The 18,953-nt window shown below is 41.0% G+C and overlaps 3 protein-coding genes across 3 annotated transcripts in view; 2 read left to right on the plus strand and 1 right to left on the minus strand.

Annotated features, from left to right (window-relative positions):
• The window catches only part of LOC146978008 (major histocompatibility complex class I-related protein 1-like), a 143,202-nt gene that overhangs the window by 106,339 nt on the left and 17,910 nt on the right, over positions 1-18,953 (minus strand). The gene's annotated exons all lie outside the window — the stretch shown is intronic.
• LOC146978015 (major histocompatibility complex class I-related protein 1-like) lies at positions 1,629-4,479 on the plus strand. The gene is made up of 6 exons (XM_085790444.1): positions 1,629-1,978; positions 2,149-2,417; positions 3,110-3,388; positions 3,628-3,948; positions 4,182-4,289; positions 4,454-4,479. The coding sequence occupies exons 1-6, from the start codon at positions 1,926-1,928 to the stop codon at positions 4,477-4,479; spliced, it is 1,056 nt and encodes a 351-aa protein (XP_085646570.1). The 5' UTR covers positions 1,629-1,925.
• LOC146978016 (major histocompatibility complex class I-related protein 1-like) lies at positions 7,151-7,737 on the plus strand. The gene is made up of 2 exons (XM_085790445.1): positions 7,151-7,319; positions 7,409-7,737. The coding sequence occupies exons 1-2, from the start codon at positions 7,151-7,153 to the stop codon at positions 7,735-7,737; spliced, it is 498 nt and encodes a 165-aa protein (XP_085646571.1).

Below are 18,953 nucleotides of genomic sequence, written 5' to 3' on the forward strand. Positions count from 1 at the left end.
CCAGACAGGAAGTTCAGTGTGTGATGATGAGTGGACTAACAACATGTTTGTGACTTTTACAGCTCCTGGTGACTCTGAACTCACTGAGAACCTGAATCCAACCTGAAGCTCTGGGATTATTTTCTGTAACAGAGTCTGAGTGACAGCTGCTTTTCTACTCTGAAGCTCTGAGAGTGTCATCTGTATATTTAGATCTGTACATAAATAAATCTATCACACATCTATAACCAATCTGTCTTTAGACTGAGGTAGAATCACCCACCTAATTAAACACACTGTCAATCAGCTTCACTGAGTTCATCACAGTTGTTTCTGTGTAAAGTTCAGTGTGATCCTCTGTTTCCTGTTTCTATACCTGCATCAACTAAAACTCTGTCTCAGACTTGGGATCTGATTGTTCAGTGGGAAAATAAAGTGGTGTTTCAGAATATCCATGTCTAAATGTACCTCTTTTTAAATCTTATTTTAGACCTTGCTGCTCTTATTCACTTACACATGTTTTAACGGGTTGTGCAACGTTGTTGTTATTGTGTATTTTTGTGGATGATGCGTGTGTGTGGTCTTGTGCTGTCTTCTGCTGTCGGTAACATTGTAATTTCCTGCAAAGGATTAATAAAGTACCTTTAACGTAAATGTAAATTAAATTCATGATATCTGGAGGAAAGAGGAAAATTCATGTGCTACATATTTATTTCTCTTTAGAAAGCATCAAGATTTTTAAATTCCTGAGGATCTCAGTGCCGGAGAAAGGAGAAAGACATGCTCACCCAGTATACACCTGACAGATACCTCAGATCCTCATGTAAATCTCTTCTCAATATACCACGTATACATTCAAAATCAGCTCAAGGTGCTTTTAGTTATTATGGTCCAACACTATGGAACTCTTTGCCCATTGAACTCCGCTCAACATCTTCTTTTAAGCATAATCTTAAAACATAGGCCTACCTGTTCTCGCAAGCTTTTAATTAGTTTTTTGCTTGTTTGTTTGTTTGTCTTAACACATTGGCTTCTGTTTTAATATGCACTAACTTTTTGTTTTAATATGTACTCACATGTATTGCATCTTGCTTTTATCATGAAGCACATTGAGTTTATGCTTGCCATATGAAATGTGCTATATAAATAAATTGACATTGACATTGACATTGATATAGATGGATGAAAGACTCACATTGAAATCAATTTATAAATGTAAAAATGTGATGGATATCCTTCCTTGTTTGACAGGAAGTGACTGACTCTGATTCTGATTCATGGTGCCATGATCAGGTCCATTTCAGACTTACAGTCTGTCGGGTGTGAATCAGATGAGGTCAAACTAATCTGCTGTGGATCCTTCAGGACAACTCCTCCTGCTGCATTACTGTTGGAATGAGAGAGATACCAATGAGAATCAGGAGATGCAAACTGGGGCTCCACTAGATTAAATGAAGTAAAGTACAGTTCCTTGTGGAAAAGTCTAGGGAGTTTGTAGATAAGGACAGGAATTTTCCTTTAACACGGTGAAGATGCGAGGTTACGTTGAAGTGTGTGTGGTCTTTGCGCACGCGCAATTTACTTGCAGTGGGGGACACGGAGTGAAGTGGGTCTCCTCTCTGTCCGTCTGTCAGGCGGGGGGGCTCACAGCAGCTCCCGGTGCTCGTTGAGGACAGTAGGTTACGGTAGGCTACGTGCTCTCACGTCAGAGTCTCAGAAACACCAGAAAGTTGCGAGATTTGTCGCTAGTGGCTTTTCTCAAAAATAAATCGCCAAGAAGATGATTTGGAAAGTCGACAGATTTCGGGAGAAAGTCGCCAAGTCAGCAACACAAAACGGAAATTGGATGCAAGACATAAGGGCGGCGCCGTGTGCTGCTCCGTTTTCATGTACTGAGCTCAAACACTTCAACCTGAGGACACAGAGACGTTTAAAAATAAAATAAAATGAGGACGTTACTGTTTCTTCTCCTCTGTCACAGTTCATCAGCAGGTAGGATCACATTTAAATATTTATTCAACTCTTCACTTTACTTTCTGCTCAGCTCTGGGTTTTACTCCTGTGTCACTGCTGCATGATTTGGTTTCACTTTTATCTCAACTAGATTTTCAGCTGAATCTAATGAGGAGTGAAGGTTTATATTTATAATAAAAACTTTGTCTGTTCTACAGTGAAACACAGCCTGGAGTATTTCACCACTCTGTTTTCTGGACCAACAACCCTCCCTGAGTTTGTGGGTCTTACATTAATTGATGACGTTGAAGTAGGATACTGTGACAGCAACACAAACACACTGGAACTAAAACAGACCTGGTCGAAAAGAGCATTGGATGAGAACCCTAAACAAATGCAGTGGTACAAAAGAGAGTGTTTTGAGGTTCTGCCTCATTTAAGAGCCATTATTCAAGAGGTCAAGCAGAGTTTTAACCGCAGTGGAGGTAGGTACAGTCTGTATTATGTTATATTTAATGTTGTTTTGCTGCTGAACTATGATAACCAACTGATTCAGTGTCAGTGACTCTTCAAAGTAAAACTACAAATGTGTTTCATCAATGATGTTGTTGAGACCTCAGGAAATAAACTGTGTCACTTAGAAACTGAGGTTCGAGCCTAACAATGTATAAACCACAAAATCTAAACCTCTGATTGTTTGTGGCTCCTACAGATATATATTAAAGCAGAAGTAAGCAGAATTGTTGTGTTAATATAAGTCTTAAATAGTTAGATCTTCTGACAGCAATCACTTATAGAGTGTTTGGTCTGAAACATGGGTCTGTCAGTCACTCTGCTCTGCTGTGAGCCGAGGAGAAAACTTTCCTTGTATCCTACAACCTTTATCCAATGAGGAGAGAGAACGGCATAAAGGGGCGGTCCTCTCTGTGTGTGCAGCCAAGGGATGCACGTGAATGTGGTGACGTAGGGACGAGGGCGGGGACTGCTAACTCCATCGGCTGACAAGAAGTTAGCCAAAACGACTGAATCGCTTACTTCTGCTTTAAATAATGATAACTTATTATCTGTTTTTGAATCCTGAGCAGCAGAGGGCTGTGAGAAAGGTCTAAAACTGATCATCTGACCAGAGGAGACAACATCTGTCTTTTAACTGTCTCTGTCTCAGTCTCTGTCTCAGGTGTCCACATCTTACAGAGGTTGGGCGGATGTGAATGGGATGAGGAAAATGGAGAAGTTACTGGTTTTGTTGAGTTTGGTTATGATGGAGAAGACTTCCTGTCATTTGACCTGAAGGCTCTGACATGGATCGCTGCAAAACCACAGGCTGTTGTCATCAAACTGAGTTGGGATGCTGAGAAAGAGAGAATGAAAGGCCATGGGAACGTCTTAACTGAGTCGTGTCCTGAGTGGCTGAAGACGTACTTGAACCATGGGAAGAACTCTCTGATGAGAACAGGTAGAGTCACATGACCTGATGTAGTTTGATGATCACAACAATATTGATATCGACCAATCAGACTGAATCACCACTGTATCATCATCACTCCTCAGTCTGACATCACCTTGTTTTAAGACCTGAGTTGGTCCTGACCAACTGTCAGACAGTCAGAAGATGAATGTGTGAGTCTGAACATGTAGTGGAGACCAACGACCACCAGTCTAACTTACCTGTTGTCTCTCTCCCTCTCTCTCCAGTCCGTCCCTCGGTGTCTCTCCTCCAGAAGACTCCCTCCTCTCCAGTCAGCTGCCACGCTACAGGTTTCTACCCTCACAGAGCCCTGATGTTCTGGACCAGAGATGGAGAGGAGCTTTATGAGGACGTGGACCAAGGAGAGATCCTCCCCAACCATGATGGATCCTTCCAGATGAATGTTGACCTGGACGTCTCATCAGTCAAAGCTGAAGACTGGAGGAGGTACGACTGTGTGTTTCAGCTCTCTGGAGTGAAGGACGACATCGTCACCAAACTGGACAAAGCTCACATCAGGACCAACATGGGTAAGAGTGACATCAGCGGTGTGAATAACGTCCATTCTTTGATACACTTGCAACACCTGACACCTGATAGAAAGTTCCTATGTAGAGCTTTACACCTGGTACAATGAGGACATGAGGACAACTACTGGCCCACACACAAACACAGAAATGGCTCCTAAAAACTGACAGATTGTATCTATATTTTTACCTTGGCTGGTTGGTGCAGACATCCAACTACAAGGTAGTGATATGTTATTGTTTATATTCACCAGAGAAGACCAGTGAAACGACCATTACCGTCACCATCATCTCTGCTCTGGTTCCTCTGGCTCTCGTCCTCATCACTGTCACTGGATTCATGGTTTATAAACAGAAGAAAGGTGAGAGAGAAAAGATTACCTGATTTAATGACTTTTTACAATACTTTACAATCATGTTCGCAGGTTTACAAAAAAAGGCATAAATGAGGGAAACAGGTGAGTCCTGTTCCATTCTGTCATAAACAACTATGACTGAAGCATTTTATCTTTTCTTCTCATTTTAGGCAAACAGCGTCCACCCAGTAAGTGAAACTTATCTTACTCTACTTAAAATGATCTTTTCAACATTTTCAGATTGTTTTCAACATGTAATGCTGAAAAGTTTCACATAAATTTCCGTTTAAATTTCGTTTGTACCTTGGTATGAATGACAATAAAAGGAATTCAATTCAATTCAATTCAATTCAATTCAATTCAATAAACTGTGTTTCTGATCTTACAGCTCCTGACAGCAGCTCTGAACTCTCTGAGAGTTTGAATACAACAACCTGACAGACAAACAATCTCAGATGGGAGGGAAAAGTCAAAATAAATTAATTTTAGATAGATGAATTTGAAACATTTAACATCTTAATCATGTTGTGTGCTATAGCGGAGTTAACGAGTGAGCTGTGTATAATGTGTATATATATATATATATATATATATATATTTTTTTTTTTTTTTTTTTTTTAAATCAGCATCTAGGCTAGTCAATTCAATGGCCTTGGTAGTTTTGAGATTTGACTGGCATTTTAACAGAGGTCTGTGTTTTGTTAAATATTTTTACTGGATATAAAAAACAAGGTCTTTAAACAGTGACAATTCAAATATGAAACCATTTGAATTATAAAGGTACTTTGAGCTCACATTTCTTTGTGTGATTTTATCTTAAGAAGGAAACAAAAGAGTAGAAAAGCTTAAAGTAAAAGAAATTGTATGATTACAATGTGTGGTAAATAATATTAATATTTGATATTTTGTGGTTTTTGAAATACGTTAAAGAATTATGTGTCAGTTAACATGATTTATTTGGTAAGATAGGTCAAGTGACAATATTTAAGTTATGATAACAGGTTTTGGTGGAACCAGATAAACAGTGATGGCACCTTATGAGTGTGCCATGTGCACATTGTGTTACAGCCTATATTATTTGTGTTTATATGAAAATGAACTTGTAAGCAGATGGATCACCGACGTGATTTAGGCAGGAGCTTCATACTATGTGGCAACACAGACTGACACCTAGGCTACTGAAGGGTCTAATGACTGGTCAGCTTTGTCGAATGGGGTTTTCTGTCTTTGTTGTTGTTATTGTTCACATTTTAATAAAGTCTCCACGTTTCCAAACTTAATTCTTCTCTGTTCATATGTGACTCCAGTTACAGTGATATTTTTCTTGCAATTACCCGTCTTCATCTTGTGGTGCCATGGTGACTGATGACTTCCTCCCTCTGGTCCCTCTGGATGATCGTTTAGTTACCATCTTGTGTGAGAGAAATGTTGAGGTGCTTCGTACAGGTCGTCATACTTCACCTGAACCAGAGCAGCTCTGTTAGAAATGGCTCTATGCTGTTAACGTTGGAAACAGTGACACCTCCTGGCCAAACCACGGTATTGCAGGAGTATGTACTGTATGTGTAAGTAGGAGAATGTATCACATTATTAAAACTGCAAAACACAGAGAGACGATTTTATTGAAAAATAAATCAATGACACAAATAATAAAACATGACTGGCTTGTTCTCCTAATTGTTAAAGGTTTAAGTTTGTCATTCAGCTCTGGTGCAAGAACAGTTTAGTGTGTGTTGGTTGATTGCTGAGAGTTAGTTGATAATACATGTGAAGCCAGGGTCACAACAATAAATTTAGCCAACTATATATTCAAACGCTGTCATATACTGTATATATATATTAATACCGTTTTATTCTTCTAATACTGTGTGCTTCAAAAACTTCCTGTTTGTCCAGTTTCTATTTTTTATTTTCAGGCCCACATTGACAAATATTGGGATTTTGTCACTTCTCCTTTTTTGTTATTCATGGACAGGATGTTAAAGTGTCTGTATCATCGATCCGTTGATCGTCTGTGGCAAAACAAAGTGAAAACGTGGATTTTGTTTCTTCTTCTCTGTCACAGTTCATCAGCAGGTAGGTTCACATCTATTCAACTCTTCACTTTCTTTTTTCATACTTTTTTCTGCTCAGCTCTGGGTTTTACTCTTACTGCGTCACACTGCTGCATGACCTGGTTTCACTTTCACCTGAACTAGAGTTTCAACTGACTCTGATGACTGAATATATCACAATTATGAGGAGTGGTAGAAGGTTTAAATTTATAATAAAAATCCTGTCTGTCCCTCAGTGATACACACTGTAAAGTTTCTCTCCACTCTGTCTTCTGGAGTCACAAACCTCCCTGAGTTTGTGGGCGTGGCGCTGCTTGATGACGTTGAGACTGTTCAGTGTGACAGCAACACAACCACAGTAGAAATAAAACAGACCTGGATGAAAAGAGGACTGGATGAGCACCTGAACATCTACAGTGGTACGCTGGTCAGTGTCTTGAGTTTCTGCCTGTCCACAGAGCCACCATTCAACATGTCGACCAGCAATTTAACCACAGTGAAGGTAGGTACGGTCTGTTTTATATTATATTTAATGTTTTGGCTGCTAAACAATGGTCCATCTACTGAGCATCAACATAATAACCAGTAAACATTAGTAGTAGTCAACAAAAATAAATCTGTTTTTGAACCCTGAGCAGCAGAGGACTGTGAGAAAGGTCTAAAAGAGGAGACATCATCTGTCCTTTAACTGTCTCTGTCTCAGGTGTCCACATCTTACAGTCGTTCAGTGGATGTGAATGGGACGATGAGACTGGAGAAGTTGATGGTTTTTTTCAGTTTGGTTATGATGGAGAAGACTTCATATCACTGGACATGAAGACTCAGACATGGATCGCTGCAAAACCACAGGCTGTCGTCACCAAACAGATTTGGGATGCTGAGAAAGGTGGAAGCCGCTATACTGCAGTCTTCTTGACTCAGATTTGTCCTGAGTGGCTGAAGATGTACGTGAACTATGGGAAGGACTTTCTGCTGAGAACAGGTAGAGTCACATGACCTGATGTAGTTTGATGATCACGATCCATCAGCTTGATTCACCACTGTATCATAACTCCTTGTCTCTCTCTCCAGTCCGTCCCTCAGTGTCTCTCCTCCAGAAGACTCCCTCCTCTCCAGTCAGCTGCCACGCTACAGGTTTCTACCCTCACAGAGCCCTGATGTTCTGGACCAAAGATGGAGAGGAGCTTCATGAGGACGTGGACCAAGGAGAGATCCTCCCCAACCATGATGGATCCTTCCAGATGAGTGTTGACCTGGACGTCTCATCAGTCAAAGCTGAAGACTGGAGGAGGTACGACTGTGTGTTTCAGCTCTCTGGAGTGAAGGACGACATCGTCACCAAACTGGACAAAGCTCACATCAGGACCAACATGGGTAAGAGAGACATCAGCAGCTCCTGAATCTGATGTCATGTCTGTGGTTTGTTGGGTATTTTAGTCTTTGTTCTACAGTTGAGCTGTGAATTCATCTTCAACAACAGTTGTGAACATAGATACAGTGGTTTAAAATCTGACCAGCTCATCTCTTGGTTAATAAACCTCATCAATTAAAGGGCATTTCCAGTTGTAATCAATGTTTACCTCAGATATCAGGTCAGCTATTATCAGTTTATTTCATACAATCCATACTCCCAACTGCCGTGTGTGGACGTTTATATTTGTTTTTGTTAAAGAATCTGTCGTTTTTTTCAATATTAATTGGCTCCGGACTAATTTTAAAATTGTTCTTTGGTTCGCAAGTAACATACTTTTGACCATTATTTAAATTTTAAAATTAGCTTTACAATTAAAGTCAATTAAAATTCGGACTTACCACGCCTTTGGCCTTGTTTCTTTCCGGCTCAGAGAATACGTCCCTCATAGATTTATGAGAGTCCCTCAACTGTTGTGTTCTCTGACCTGGAAAGGAACAATGCGGAAGCCGCGATAAGTCTATTGATTTAATTTAACTGTAAAGCAAATTAAAAAATTTTAATGATGGTCAAAAGGACGTTACTTGTGACCACAGAACAATTTTATAATTAGTCTGTAGCCAATTAACATTGAAAAAACGATAGATTCTTGAACAAAAACGAATATAAACGTCCACACGCTGCAGTTGGGAGTATGGATGGTATGAAATGAACTGATCATAGGTGACCTGATATCTGAGGTAAACATTGATTATGACTGGAAATGCCCTTTAAGTGCAGCAGGGCAGCACTGTGCACAAACTAGAGATGGTTGACAGGTTTCCATGCAGAGACAATAACCTGCTGCCTCCACAAGGGGGCAGTAAATTACCAGATGAATGTAAACAGACATCAGCTCGGGAACACTGATCTGAGAACAGTAAGGAGAGAAATCACTTCACTCTGGTATAAATGTCACCTTGTAGCTGTAAGTGACACATGATGACACATGATGAGTCTCTGCTCTGACCTGCTTCACCTGCACATTGTGTGATGATGGTTTTGTTTCTTTGTGTTTTGTTGAACAGAGAAGTCCAGTGACTCGACCATCACCGTTGTTGTTGCAGTGGTTGTTCTTGTCGTCGTCCTCATTTGTTCTGTGGTTGGATTTCTGGTCTACAAAAAGAAGCCAGGTGAGAGAGTCCAGCAGCTGAGTGGATGTTTGTGTCCAGGCTGCAACACTGAGTCAAAATGTGACAAAGCAACAAGTGATTATAGCTGCTGTGCAGCGATGGGTCGGGTCCGGGCTACTTTTGGGCAAATTTAGGCAATTCTGAGCAACAAACAGGAGAATAGGAAGACAAGACAGTTGACCTTATAATGTTCAATTTGCATTAGTTGAGGATTGAACACACAACTTCAGGAACCTAAGACTATTGTCTATCGCACTGAGCTACTTGACAAGTGGCATTCAACAGTGGCTTCACAAATTGAGTAAGCCATTCACTGTCGTGTAGGCAGATTTGAAACCACAGTAAAAAGAATTATAGCTGCTGCGCAGCGATGGGTCGGGTCCGGGCTACTTTTGGGCAAATTTAGGCAATTCTGAGCAACAAACAGGAGAATAGGAAGACAAGACAGTTGACCTTATAATGTTCAATTTGCACCAGTTGAGGATTGAACCCACAACCTCGGGAACCAAAGACCGTTGTCTATCGCACTGAGCTAATTGACAAGTGGCAGATCAATAGTGGCTTCACAAATTGTGTAAGCCATTCACTGTCGTGTAGGCAGAAAAAGAAAAATCAGTTTTTGAGGTAAAATAATGATATGTATTTGTCAAACATCTACTATGAGTCTAAGATGTTAGGAGCCTTCGCACATGGTCCAGTCCAAGCTATTTGGATTTTTAAACTTAGAAGCTTGCTGTGATGACACCATTAGGACAATTGTCTTGTGTTTCATGTTGAGGACATTTGACATTTTGATCTGTCATCATCATCATCATCATCACCCTGGCTGGGTCTCGAACTCACAACCTCTGACACCAAGAACCAGCGCTTAACTCAGTGAGCTAATTATCTGGAAGTGAGACCTGCTGTGTGTCTTCTCAAATAGACTCAGGGAGTCAGTGTCCGGGCAGCTGTTGTGAACGCAGATTTCTGTTATCTAAACAAAAATCTGTTAATACATAAATTGCATTTAGACAGCAAAATAGCTTGAGGACATCTGACATTTGATCTGTCATTATCATCATCACCCTTGCTGGGTCTCGAACTCACAATCTCTGACACCAAGAACCAGCTCCTAACTCGCTGAGCTAATTAGCTGGTAGTGAGACCTGCTGTGTAGCTTCATTTATCCACTCAGGTGAGCCAGTGCCCGGGCAGCTGTTGTGATGAAATGGTCAAAAGTCAGAAATTCAGTCATCTAAACAAAAATCTGATAATACATAAATTGCATATTGACAGCATGGAAATGTTGGTGATTTGTTTTTAATGATAAGTGTTTTGCTTCATAAGAGAAAATATGATGTTTATAAATTCCACACTCACATTGGCTGCAGTTGTTCCCGTGAGAGCAGAATTCAAAATGTTCTCAAAAATTCAGTTTTTGAATTAAAATTCTGATATTTGCTTAACTTCATCAACCATGACTCCAGAATATTGTCATTTTTTTTCAGGAAGATTGAAAATGTATTTAGCAAGAATTTGATGGTATATGTTTACAGTAGTGTTTACAGTGAAACGTTTTCATGCACTGTTGGCTCAATTTTTGCTTAATCAAAAATCCGAGAAACAAGTTTTGTGGAGGACAGTCTGGAGATGCTCTGTAGCAAGTTTGGTGTCAATTGAGCAAAAATTGTGGGAGGAGATACATTTTAAAAGTTTTACAGTTATCGAAAAAAACAGAGTGATGGACTTCATAATTTGTAATAAGTTTAAGTGGACAAAAGTTTCAGCAGTATTGAGGCTACATTGTGGTGAAGTTTCAACACTGTAGCATCTACCGTTGGTTTGGTAGGAATTTTTAAAGTTTTTAAATTTAAACGCTTATTGTGCCCCCCCTAGGAGGGGGGGGCACATGTCCTTGGAGTTGAGTGAATCTGGCATGGGGTCGGATGTTTCTGTGAAGTTTGGTGAGTTTTCGCCCATGGGAAGTATGACTTCCTTGGAAGAAGAAAGAAAGAAAGAAAGAAGAAGAATTCCTAGGAATACAATAGTGTCCCGGCAGCTTAGCTGCCCGGACCCTAAAAATCAGTTTTTGAGGTAAAATAATGATATGTATTTGTCAAACATCTACTATGAGTCTAAGATGTTCAGAGCTTTCGCACATGGTCCAGTCCAAGCTATTTGGATCATCATCATCATCATCTCCCTTGCTGGGTCTCGAACTCACAATCTCTGACACCAAGAACCAGCTCTTAACTCGCTGAGCTAATTGGCTGGTAGTGAGACTTGCTGTGTAGCTTCATTTATCCACTCAGGTGAGTCAGTGCCCGGGCAGCTGTTGTCAAGGCAGATTTCAAAAAGTATCTAAACAAAAATCTGTTAATACATAAATTGCATTTAGACAGCAAAACAGCTTGAGGACATGTGACATCTTGATCTGTCATCATCATCCTTGTTGGGTCTCGAACTCACAATCTCTGACACCAAGAACCAGCTCCTAACTCGCTGAGCTAATTAGCTGGTAGTGAGACCTGCTGTGTAGCTTCATTTATCCACTCAGGTGAGCCAGTGCCCGGGCAGCTGTTGTGATGAAATGGTCAAAATGTCAATAATTCAGTCATCTAAACAAAAATCTGATAATACATAAATTGCATCTTGACAGCATGGAAATGTTGGTGATTTGTTTTTAATGATACGTGTTTTGCTTCATAAGAGAAAATATGATGTTTATAAATTCCACTCTCACATTGGCTGCAGTTGTTCCCATGAGAGCAGAATTCAAAATGTTCTCAAAAATTCAGTTTTTGAATTAAAATTCTGATATTTGCTAAACTTCATCAACCATGACTCCAGAATATTCTCATTTTTTTTCAGGAAGTTTGAAAATGTATTTAGCAAGAATTTGATGGTATATGTTTACAGTACTGTTTACAGTCAAAAGTTTTCATGCACTGTAGGCTCAATTTTTGCTTAATCAAAAATCCGAGAAACAAGTTTTGTGGAGGACGGTCTGGAGATGCTCTGTAGCAAGTGTCAATTGAGCAAAAATTGTGGGAGGAGATACATTTTAAAAGTTTTACAGTTATTGAAAAAAACAGAGTGATGGACTTCATAATTTGTAATAAGTTTAAGTGGACAAAAGTTTCAGCAGTATTGAGGCTACATTGTGGTGAAGTTTCAACACTGTAGCATCTACCGTTGGTTTGGTAGGAATTTTTAAAGTTTTTAAATTTAAACGCTTATTGTGCCCCCCCTAGGAGGGGGGGGCACATGTCCTTGGAGTTGAGTGCATCTGGCATGGGACTGAACCTTTGTGCAAAGTTTGGTGAGTTTTCGCCCATGGGAAGTATGACTTCCTTGGAAGAAGAAGAAAGAAAGAAAGAAGAAGAAGAATTCCTAGGAATACAATAGTGTCCTGGCAGCTGCGCTGCCCGGACCCTAACAAGACTCAGAGTCTGATGAAACTCTACACTTCAATATGAAAATGTTTGACAAGTCAACTTCTTCTCTGTTTTCAGCTGAACTCCCTGCACCTCGTAAGTACAACTTGTTTTTCCTCTACTGCCTCTGAACACATGAACGTTACAGTGGGTTAAAGAGCTTTAACTAAACTGTCCAGACAGGAAGTTCAGTGTGTGATGATGACTTTAGACTTTAGACATTTATTGTCCCTCTAGGGAAATTCTTTTTCACATGACCATTTACATTTCGTTTCACCAGACACATACAAACACACACAATTTACAACACATTGCCACACATTTTTACACTCTGGTCAGGTGCCTCTTGTTAAGGGACTAACAACATGTTTGTGACTTTTACAGCTCCTGGTGACTCTGAACTCACTGAGAACCTGAATCCAACCTGAAGCTCTGGGATTATTTTCTGTAACAGAGTCTGAGTGACAGCTGCTTTTCTACTCTGGAGCTTTGAGAGTATAATCTATATGTTTTGATCTGTACATAAATATATTTTGATCCTAAAAAATGCTCTTCCTTTATTTTCACATTAATTATTTATACATTTATTTCTTTACAATCAACCTCATCTCCATAACCAATCCAGCTTTAGACTAAGATCGCACCGCCCACCTAATTAACATATGACCACAGAAATGAATACTGCAGAAATACTATATAATAATACTAATAGGCTACCCAAACTTTAAATCCGGGATGAAAGTGGGGTAGTTTTTTTTCGCACACAAATTATGCGTCACGTTGCTCACGATTCATCAGCCACTGATATTGGATCCATCATCCGTCAATCAAACGTCTGAGACAAGACACACACACACACACACACACACACACACACACACACACCGAGCTCGGTCGCGCCCATAGACTGCAAAAAACAAACTGTGGCAGGATGGTCTTTCCCTTCCCATCCCTTCCCCCCTCCTCCTTGCTCCATCCACCGCAGGTGTTGATGGGCGCGCTGATTGATGGGCGGCGCTGCGAACTTTCTAATACTGGTCTGGTCACACCTGCAGCCCCTCTTCCTTTTCGTCTCTGCTCGTCTCCGTGGTGGCTGTGGCCTGGCGTGGCAGAGCCGGAGCAGGCATTATAGCCTTTTGGTGTTTGAGTGTGGGAAGCTCTGTTGGCCGTGGTGGATCATTGTGGCGCACGTCTCCTCTGGTATAACTACAGGTATGCGCACCGCTGTCCTTCCTCCCACTTAGCGTGCCACAGGGCGCACTGGTGACACGGTTCTCTGTTTAATTACTGTAGTGTGGCTGGCTGCTGTTGCCGGGGGGGGCCGAGTTGCCCCGCTGGAGGCCGTCTGTGTGTGGTGGTGGCTTCTCTTGGTAAGTCGGCGTTGTCCGCCCTCCTCTCTTCCTCTAATCGCTGTTTAATCCTCCCGGTTAATTGTTAATATCTTGTCACAGCTGAATCAGGCAGAAGCCGTGCGTTTACCCTGTCGGCTGTGACGCTGCGCCGGCGAGGTCCCTTCAATCAATTATCGCCACGGCTCCTTGGACGGCGCTGCTGTTTTGTATGAGTATTTAACTCTGCCTTATTGGACTGTTCTGTGGCTTCGGGGCTCTCCCGAGCCTGCCTAGTGACCAAGACCGGCTCTGCGCCGAGCGTCTCATTCCAGTCTCAGGCATTTTTAGTTAATTTCTTAATAATTCGCACTATTATAAAACAGGACTTATTTTGTTAATTTTGTTTAGTTTAATTAATATTGAATTATTGTTTTCTTGTTTTCTTGTTTAAAACATATTGCTTGATTTTGGTATTTTGTTAATGTCTTTGGAATCTTGATTTATTGTGTTTGTTTATTTGCAATACATTGTTTGTGTGTGTGATATTTTATTGCTGCGCTCAGCTGTGTGGCCTGTTTATTTATTTTCTCTTTTTCTTTGTGGACAGGTGCTGTGGGCCAAGCGGCGACCCAATCCCTGGTGGTGGTATTTTCTTCACGAATCCCCGTGTGTGTGCAGTGCCACGGGTGTTTTTGGTTAGTAATCCCTCCCTTGATTTGATTTAGGTCCGCCGTGATGAGCCCCAGCCCTGTTCACCCCCTCCTCTCGGCCCCAGCTGGAGTGTTTATGCAGCCTTATTGATTGATGCATTTCATTTATTAATTGTGAGAAATAAAAAGAAAACTATTTTTATACTTCTCTAAAAACGTCTCTGCCAGTGGTGTTCGAGCCTGTAGTACATCTAACTGTTATTTACAACACATAACTATCTCCTGGGGCGAAACTCCCCAGGTGGCGTTGTCGTCAGACCCACTTACAGCCTTCATCTCGCCACAAAACATTGAATATCCCGCCCGCTCGATAACGACCAATCAAATTAGTTTAACCTCGGGTAAACTCGTAGAAGGAGGCGCGACAAACGGGACAAACAGGACAAACGGCCATTTCTGAACACCTTTACAGCGTATCATCGGTCTGTTGTTTATCTGAAAAAACAAAATGGAGACATTACTTTTGTTTCTTCTCCTCTGTCACGGTTCATCAGCAGGTAGGATTCACATTTAAATATTTATTCAACTCTTCACTTGACTTTCTGCTGCTCTGGGTTTTGCTCCTGCGTCACACTGCTGCATGGTTTGGTTTCTCTTTTATCTCAATGGGATTTTCAGCTCTGATATATAGATATATATAGATATCACATTCATTGGAAGTGTTTATAAAATAAACTTTGGGTAACACTTTATTTTAAGGGGTCCTTGTTCCTGTGTATCTACCTAATTAATTACAGTGTAATTGGGGACAACCCTCCATTCCGACACCCCTCCATTTCGAAACACCGCTGTTCCGACACCCTCCCCCCCACAGCTGTCCAAGGTGCTGAACCGCGTGACGTTGTTTACACTCTGTGTTGCAGCTTGTCTGTGAAACGTGCTGCTCAGGGACTGGGCAGATCTGTCCCACTTGCTTTCTCCCCGACTCCGTTGTTGGAGATCTCCACACAGTAATAGAAATACACTTTTTTTCTCCCCCCCTGCGCCGCTCGAGCGCGGCTGAAGCCGGCTTGAGCTCACAGGGGCGCGAGGCTGCTGCAGCCGCCGCTCGTGCTGACAGCTGACTGAGGGAGATGCTTTGGTTGGATTTAGGCAATGAAGAAAGGAGTTGGTTAAGTTTAGTAAAAAAGACCAGGTAGAGGCTAGACAGGCCAGAAGCATAATGAACGTTATATGTCATTAATATGAAGTATTTGCTTGTTTTGCAGTTAATTATGCACATGATCCGTTTGACCCCAAAAAGGAAAAAAGGATCAATGCGCACTGCGCACTGGGGGTTTCCCCCAATAACCTTTTCGGAATAGCGGGGTCTTTAGAAAAAATAGAAAACCCCGCTATTACGATGAATGGAAGTCTATTGTCGGAAAGGCGGGGCTATGTACTTACATTGTAAATACATAGTGTATTTTGGTGTACTTACATTGTAAATACATAGTGTATTTTGGTGTACTTACAGGTCCTTGTTACACTTGTAATAAGAAATGCCACTTTGCACAAGCATTTCTTATTACAAGTGTAACAAGGACCTGTAAGTACACCAAAATACACTATGTATTTACAATGTAAGTACATGTTATTACATACGGTTACATAGGTAATTACACTGTAATTAATTAGGTAGATACACAGGAACAAGGACCCCTTAAAATAAAGTGTTACCAAACTTTGTCTGTCCCCAACTGTCCCACAGGGAAACACACAGTCAAGTATGTATATACTTTATCTTCTGGGCCCACAAACCTCCCTGAGTTTATGGCTTTTGCATTGGTTGATGACATTGAGGTGAGTTACTGTGACAGCAACACAAACACACTGGAAACAAAACAGACCTGGTGGAAAAGAGCATTGGATGAGAACCCTGAACATCTGCAGTTGTACAACAAGTGGTGTTTTCAGAGTCTCCCTGTTTTAAGACCCAGGATTGAACATGTCAAGCAGAGTTTTAACCACAGTGAAGGTAGGTACAGTCTGAAATATGCTCCTCTTAAGCAACTCATTGAAATTCAAATTTCATTTTATTTTTTTTATATGGCACCTTTCATGCTAAAAGCAACACAAAGTGCCTCACAAAGGCTAAAAACAACAAATACACACATTGACATCTAGACATACAGACACATAGAGACATAACAACTCACATACACCAACACACACCAACATACACACTCACAAGCTTTCACACCCACACACTAGCTGAGACTTTAGAGAGACATGGCCAGGCACCAACACCTGAGGCGAGAGGAGAAGCCACCTTTGGGGGCCCACCACACTGAGAAGGCTCCCGGCCCACGACTAGGGAGCCAGGCAGACAGGAGGCCCCACACCAATGTGTGGAGTCCTGGGCCAGAGCCGTCCACGGGACAGCACCCCCATCGGTAGACCAAAGCAACTCCCAGTGTGGCAGGCCCCCAGGAGGAAACACTGGAGATAAAAACGAATGGACTAAGACTATTAAGACAGTAAAAGCTAATGACTAAAACAGTAGGATAAGATAGAAAGTATAAGATACAATAAAAGGTATTCATAGAATAAAATAAAATATAATGGATATATAAAATCAGCTGAAATCATATAGAATAAAAACTAAATATGATATGAAGTCTGATTAAAAGGAATAAAGAAATAAAATAAATTAATTAAAAGCCTGATTAAAAAGATGGGTCTTGAGCCTCTTTTTAAAAACCTCAACATTCTCTGCGGCCCTGAGGTTCTCCGGGAGGCTGTTCCACAATCGGGGGCCATAATAACTGAATGCCGCCTCCCTGTGTGTTTTGGATCTAACTGTTGGAATGGCTAAAAGGCCGGCACCGGAGGACCTCAGCGTCCGTGAGGGTTGATATAGTAAAAGTAGGTCAGATAGATAAAAGGGCCAAAGACCATTAGGAGATCTAAAAACTAGTAAAAGAACCTTAAAATCAATCCTGAAGCGCACGGGGAGCTAATGCAGCGATTTTTAAAACTGGTGCAATGTGCTCCCGCCCTCTGGTCCTCGTCAGCACGCGTGCGGCTGTATTCTGTAGTAGTTGGAGATTAGAGATGCACTTTTGGGAAGAACAGAGAGCAGGGCATTACAATAAACTAAATGACAAGAGATAAAAGCATGCATCAGTGTCAGTGACTCTTCAAAGTAAAACTACAAATGTATTCCAGTAAATTCTACCACATATTTGTAACTAACAGTGAAATACAAATTCAGTTTCATCACTGATATTGTAGAGACTAAAGGAAATAAACACAAAGTCACTGAGAGTGTGAGGTTGGACCTCCTTTTTATCTGAAACTTTAGTAAAAGAATTTGCTGCCAGTCTAAAAAATGCATTTTTTTTGCACAATATTATAACCAAGCAAGCAAAATAATTAAAATATATTAAGCAGGATGTGCATGTGAGATTAAAAAACACGGAAAGGTTTATAAAGAGAATCTAACACCAGTAACATAAAAACAAAAAATAAAGGACCACAGCAGTAAACAAAATAAACAAATAAACTAATTCAAAAGTCACAATAGAACACAACTAAACTTAGGAGTGAGGGTGCAAGTGGGAATGTCTGTGTGGGTGTGTGTGTGCGTGCTCAAGTGAACATGGAAGTGTGCAACTGTATACACATGTTCCAAAGCACACTTCAGTTCAGCCAATTCCTTACAGTGGAAGGAGAAGGGTCAATAGGTATGAGTTCAGGTATGCATAGTAAAACCTTCACTAAGAAAAGATCAACTTATTTTATGATGAAAAACTGATGAAGGAAATAATCACAGTGACTGAAAAGAAAGTGTCAGTCAACACAAAATAGAGCGACCCACTCACCCAGTCTCCACCTCTCCACACAGGTGAACTGGAGTTAAATCATCCAAGACAACACCCACATTATTTTTGAATCCTGAGCAGCTCAGGACTGTGAGAAAGGTCTAAGACTGTCTCTGTCTCTGTCTCAGGTGTCCACATCTTACAGTTGATGAGTGGATGTGAATGGGACGATGAGACTGAAGAAGTTGTTGGCTTTCAAAATTTTGGTTATGATGGAGAAGACTTCATATCACTGGACATGAAAACTCAGACATGGATCGCTCCAAAACCACAGGCTGTCATCACCAAACTGAGTTGGGATGCTGATAAAGGGAGAATAAAACTCAATCAGTACCTCATAATTAGCGTTTGTCCTCTGTGGCTGAAGAAGTACGTAAACTATGGGAAGAACTTTCTGCTGAGAACAGGTAGAGTCACATGACCTGATGTAGTTTGATGATCACAACAATAGGACACAATTACAGAACCACAGATCAGCTTGAATGAACTGTGTGTCTGAAGAGACCCCTCCTCCTATTGTTATAAGTTATTGCCTCACTATCTATTGTTGATGGAGCTTTATTTGAGCTTAGTCACCTGCATTTATCTCCAGCTGATCCTGACATGAACAAACACTTTCTCGTCTCCATCACTGTCCATCGCTACTTCTACTGTCACTATACTTTTCATTCTCATCCTCTCTCTCTCTCTCCAGTCCGTCCCTCAGTGTCTGTCCTCCAGAAGACTCCCTCCTCTCCAGTCAGCTGCCACGCTACAGGTTTCTACCC

Source organism: Trachurus japonicus, chromosome 11 (assembly GCF_045865225.1).
Source record: "Trachurus japonicus isolate A0001 chromosome 11, Traja_1.0".
Taxonomy (NCBI): domain Eukaryota; kingdom Metazoa; phylum Chordata; class Actinopteri; order Carangiformes; family Carangidae; genus Trachurus; species Trachurus japonicus.